This window comes from Osmerus mordax, chromosome 21 (genome assembly GCF_038355195.1).
Source record: "Osmerus mordax isolate fOsmMor3 chromosome 21, fOsmMor3.pri, whole genome shotgun sequence".
NCBI classification, from domain to species: Eukaryota; Metazoa; Chordata; class Actinopteri; order Osmeriformes; family Osmeridae; genus Osmerus; species Osmerus mordax.
The window spans coordinates 10404614-10407537 of record NC_090070.1 but is presented as its reverse complement, the minus strand read 5'-3'; the positions used below and the strand labels follow the sequence as shown (position 1 = coordinate 10407537).

At 45.6% G+C, this 2924-nt stretch overlaps 1 protein-coding gene across 3 annotated transcripts in view; it reads right to left on the bottom strand.

Moving 5' to 3' along the window:
* sh3pxd2aa (SH3 and PX domains 2Aa) overlaps positions 1-2589 on the bottom strand; it is a 39260-nt gene extending 36671 nt beyond the window's left edge. For 2 of the 3 annotated variants that reach the window (XM_067259211.1, XM_067259210.1), the window contains exon 1: positions 2535-2589. In XM_067259211.1, coding sequence (XP_067115312.1) covers positions 2535-2589 — 55 coding nt within the window. Of the gene's footprint in view, positions 1-1903; positions 1911-2534 lie in introns of those variants that run through there. The other variant, XM_067259209.1, reaches the window with a different exon arrangement.
* Between the last annotated feature and the right edge of the window lie 335 nt (positions 2590-2924).

Here is a 2924-nt window from a genome sequence, read left to right as displayed (position 1 = left end):
CACACACACACACACACACACACACACACGCACTTTGACCCCTTTTCCCTATACGCCCCCCATGTAAACAGTGCTAGTGGTTCCTACGTCAGTCAGTGGGGCCTGAAATCTTATCCAGCAGTGTGCCACGTAAACACTGCCTCCTTCCTGCCTGGACTGAGCCTCCAACCCCCCCACCCCGCCCTGCCCACCCCCCTCCACTCCTCCTCGTCCAGGCCTCCCTCCTCTCATCTGGTCCTCACATGCAGGGGGGGAGAGACCCCCCTCCACACTCACACACAAACACACACTCACACACACACACGCACACACACACTCTTCCAACCAGTCTTATCAGCTCAAAACAAACCTGAGTAATATGTTCCTTACAGATATCAAATAACTATCACGGTAACATTTATTACATGTCATAAAATCCAATTATGTAATGATTTTCTGACTGGTGTGTGTGTGCGTGCGTGTGTGCGTTTGTGCGTTTGTGCGTGTGTATGTGTCACTACAACACACCCAGACACCATATTCACAGACAGACAGATGGACTAAAGTCACTAATTTCTCATTCAATTAGAATTACTGTCACAACACATACACAAAACCACCTGTTTCCAAGGCCAAAGTGTACAGTCTACTAAGCTGATGGGGAAGGCAATGTTATCACCCAGGTCAATCTTATTTCCTAGACAATTAAAGGAATGTTGAGTTAGTAACTGAATAGGTTGTGATCTCATCTTGGGTGGTAAGCGTGCTCAACTCATTTACAGTCACTGAAGGTCAGCAAGTGCACAGTCTTTAGTCTTTAGACCAGAGCATATTTTTCTTTCACCCTGTAAACAACGATTCAGTGTGATCTGAAGGAGCTGATTGAAATATATGAATGGGAAAATACACTGACCAACACAGGATGATTTGGCAGGATGGTGCATTGAACATTAATTGCGGATAAATACATAATGTGTTACTAGAAATAACCCAGAACGATTTTTTTGCATTATAAAACAAATCTATTTGACATCATAAAACTATTTAAAAGTGCAATTTTATCTGTGAAATATTATGAAGGTGATTGTCCATTTACAAGAACACATTTCCTGTTGAATAAAATATATTGAGCTTCCCAAACCTCAGTTTCCAACCCAACTGTGTAGTGTAACTGTGTGTGTGTGTGTGTGTAGTGTAACTGTGTGTGTAGTGTAGCTGTGTGTGTAGTGTAGCTGTGTGTATGTCTGTGTGTGTGTAGTGTAGCTGTGTGTGTGTGTGTGTAGTGTAGCTGTGTGTGTGTAGCTGTGTGTGTGTGTGTGTAGTGTAGCTGTGTGTGTGTGTGTGTGTGTAGCTGTGTGTGTCTGTGTAGTGTAGCTGTGTGTGTGTGTAGTGTAGCTGTGTGTGTGTGTGTAGTGTAGCTGTGTGTGTGTGTAGTGTAGCTGTGTGTGTGTGTAGTGTAGCTGTGTGTGTGTGTAGTGTAACTGTGTGTGGGTGTAGTGTAGCTGTGTGTGTGTGGCGTGTGTTTGTCTCTGTGTGGACCCTGCGACCTCCTTAGACACTTTCCTAAGTCACACGCGTCTGCTTATGCTATGCCACAGCTAAGCATCTACAGTATGGCTAATAGCTTTACATCCCTAGCCTCAGCCTCAGCCCCACGCAAGCAAACACACTGACACAGCTAATGCTACTTATGGCCCTTATAGTGAAGAATGTCTAAGAAGGTTAGCGGTACTAAACAGCTAATATCTCCATGGTGTATGTAGTTCACGTGGTAGCAAGCTGAACATGTCACTCTCCTTGTACACAGCCCTGTTACCTCTCCAACTTGACTTTGGACCTAACCCAAACCCAATAAGCATGACTGTACAGCATACTCACACATACGCATGTTTACACACACGTGATCGCACACACACACACACACCTCCTCCATCAGTGTCTTCTTCAGGAATCTGTTCGAACACCATTCCCCCCTTCTAATACACACCAGTCTCGGTGACTCCTAGCTGAAGACACTGCCAAGAATGCCATTTAACATCTTAGAACGTCTCTCCGCAACAAGAGAAGAAGGATTGCTCCTGGCAGGAGCTGGACATCATGCATCCCTCTGACATCCCCGGGATTTAGAAACCCATCCAGAACCCCACCCTGCATTGTGATACAAGGGCTAAGCAACACTTGTTGGAGTTTTGAACGCGACCCAAAATCTCAACAGTCGGTTACTGTTCGGTTTGGGGATGAGTGAACAGAACGCACATTGACAAGACAAGAAAGGGAAGCAGTCACAAAGCACTTGTGAGCAACAACATGGGATATTAGATTGGTATCTACACTGAAACAGAAACGCAGGTTAGAGTAACAGGCTAGTTTCTACCTCAGAACTGAGAGTGAAACAATTTAAGACAAAAAATATATATATTAAAATACATCAGGGGAGAAAAGGTTCTACAGTTTGATGTGTACCTCACAAGTATATATATATTTTTTTACAAAAAAAAATATTCACATTTTATTTGTATTTACCTCAGGATGAGATAGTAACAAGTGAGTCTTACCTGATTTGCGTTTGGATCCATAGTCCCTGAGGAAAAAACAGCAACAGAGGGACATGGTCAGAGTCAGGCAGGAGCCACAGCACCAGGCTCCACTCAGGTCATCTGCCACAGCCCACACACACGTAAACACGCTCGCTAACGCTCTCCCGGAGTTCAGCCCTTCCTTAAGCAGGGAGCGGCGTACAAGGGAGTGAGGCTGTGCGAGAGTGTGTGAGGGAGAGAGAGAGGACCGAGAGAGAGTGTGTGAAGGAGAGAGAGAGAGGACCGAGAGAGAGTGTGTGAGGGAGAGAGAGAGAGAGAGAGAGAGAGAGAGAGAGAGAGAGAGAGAGAGAGAGAGAGAGAGAGAGAGAGAGAGAGGGAGGGAGGGCTGAGTAGGGGCCGGTTGCCGGT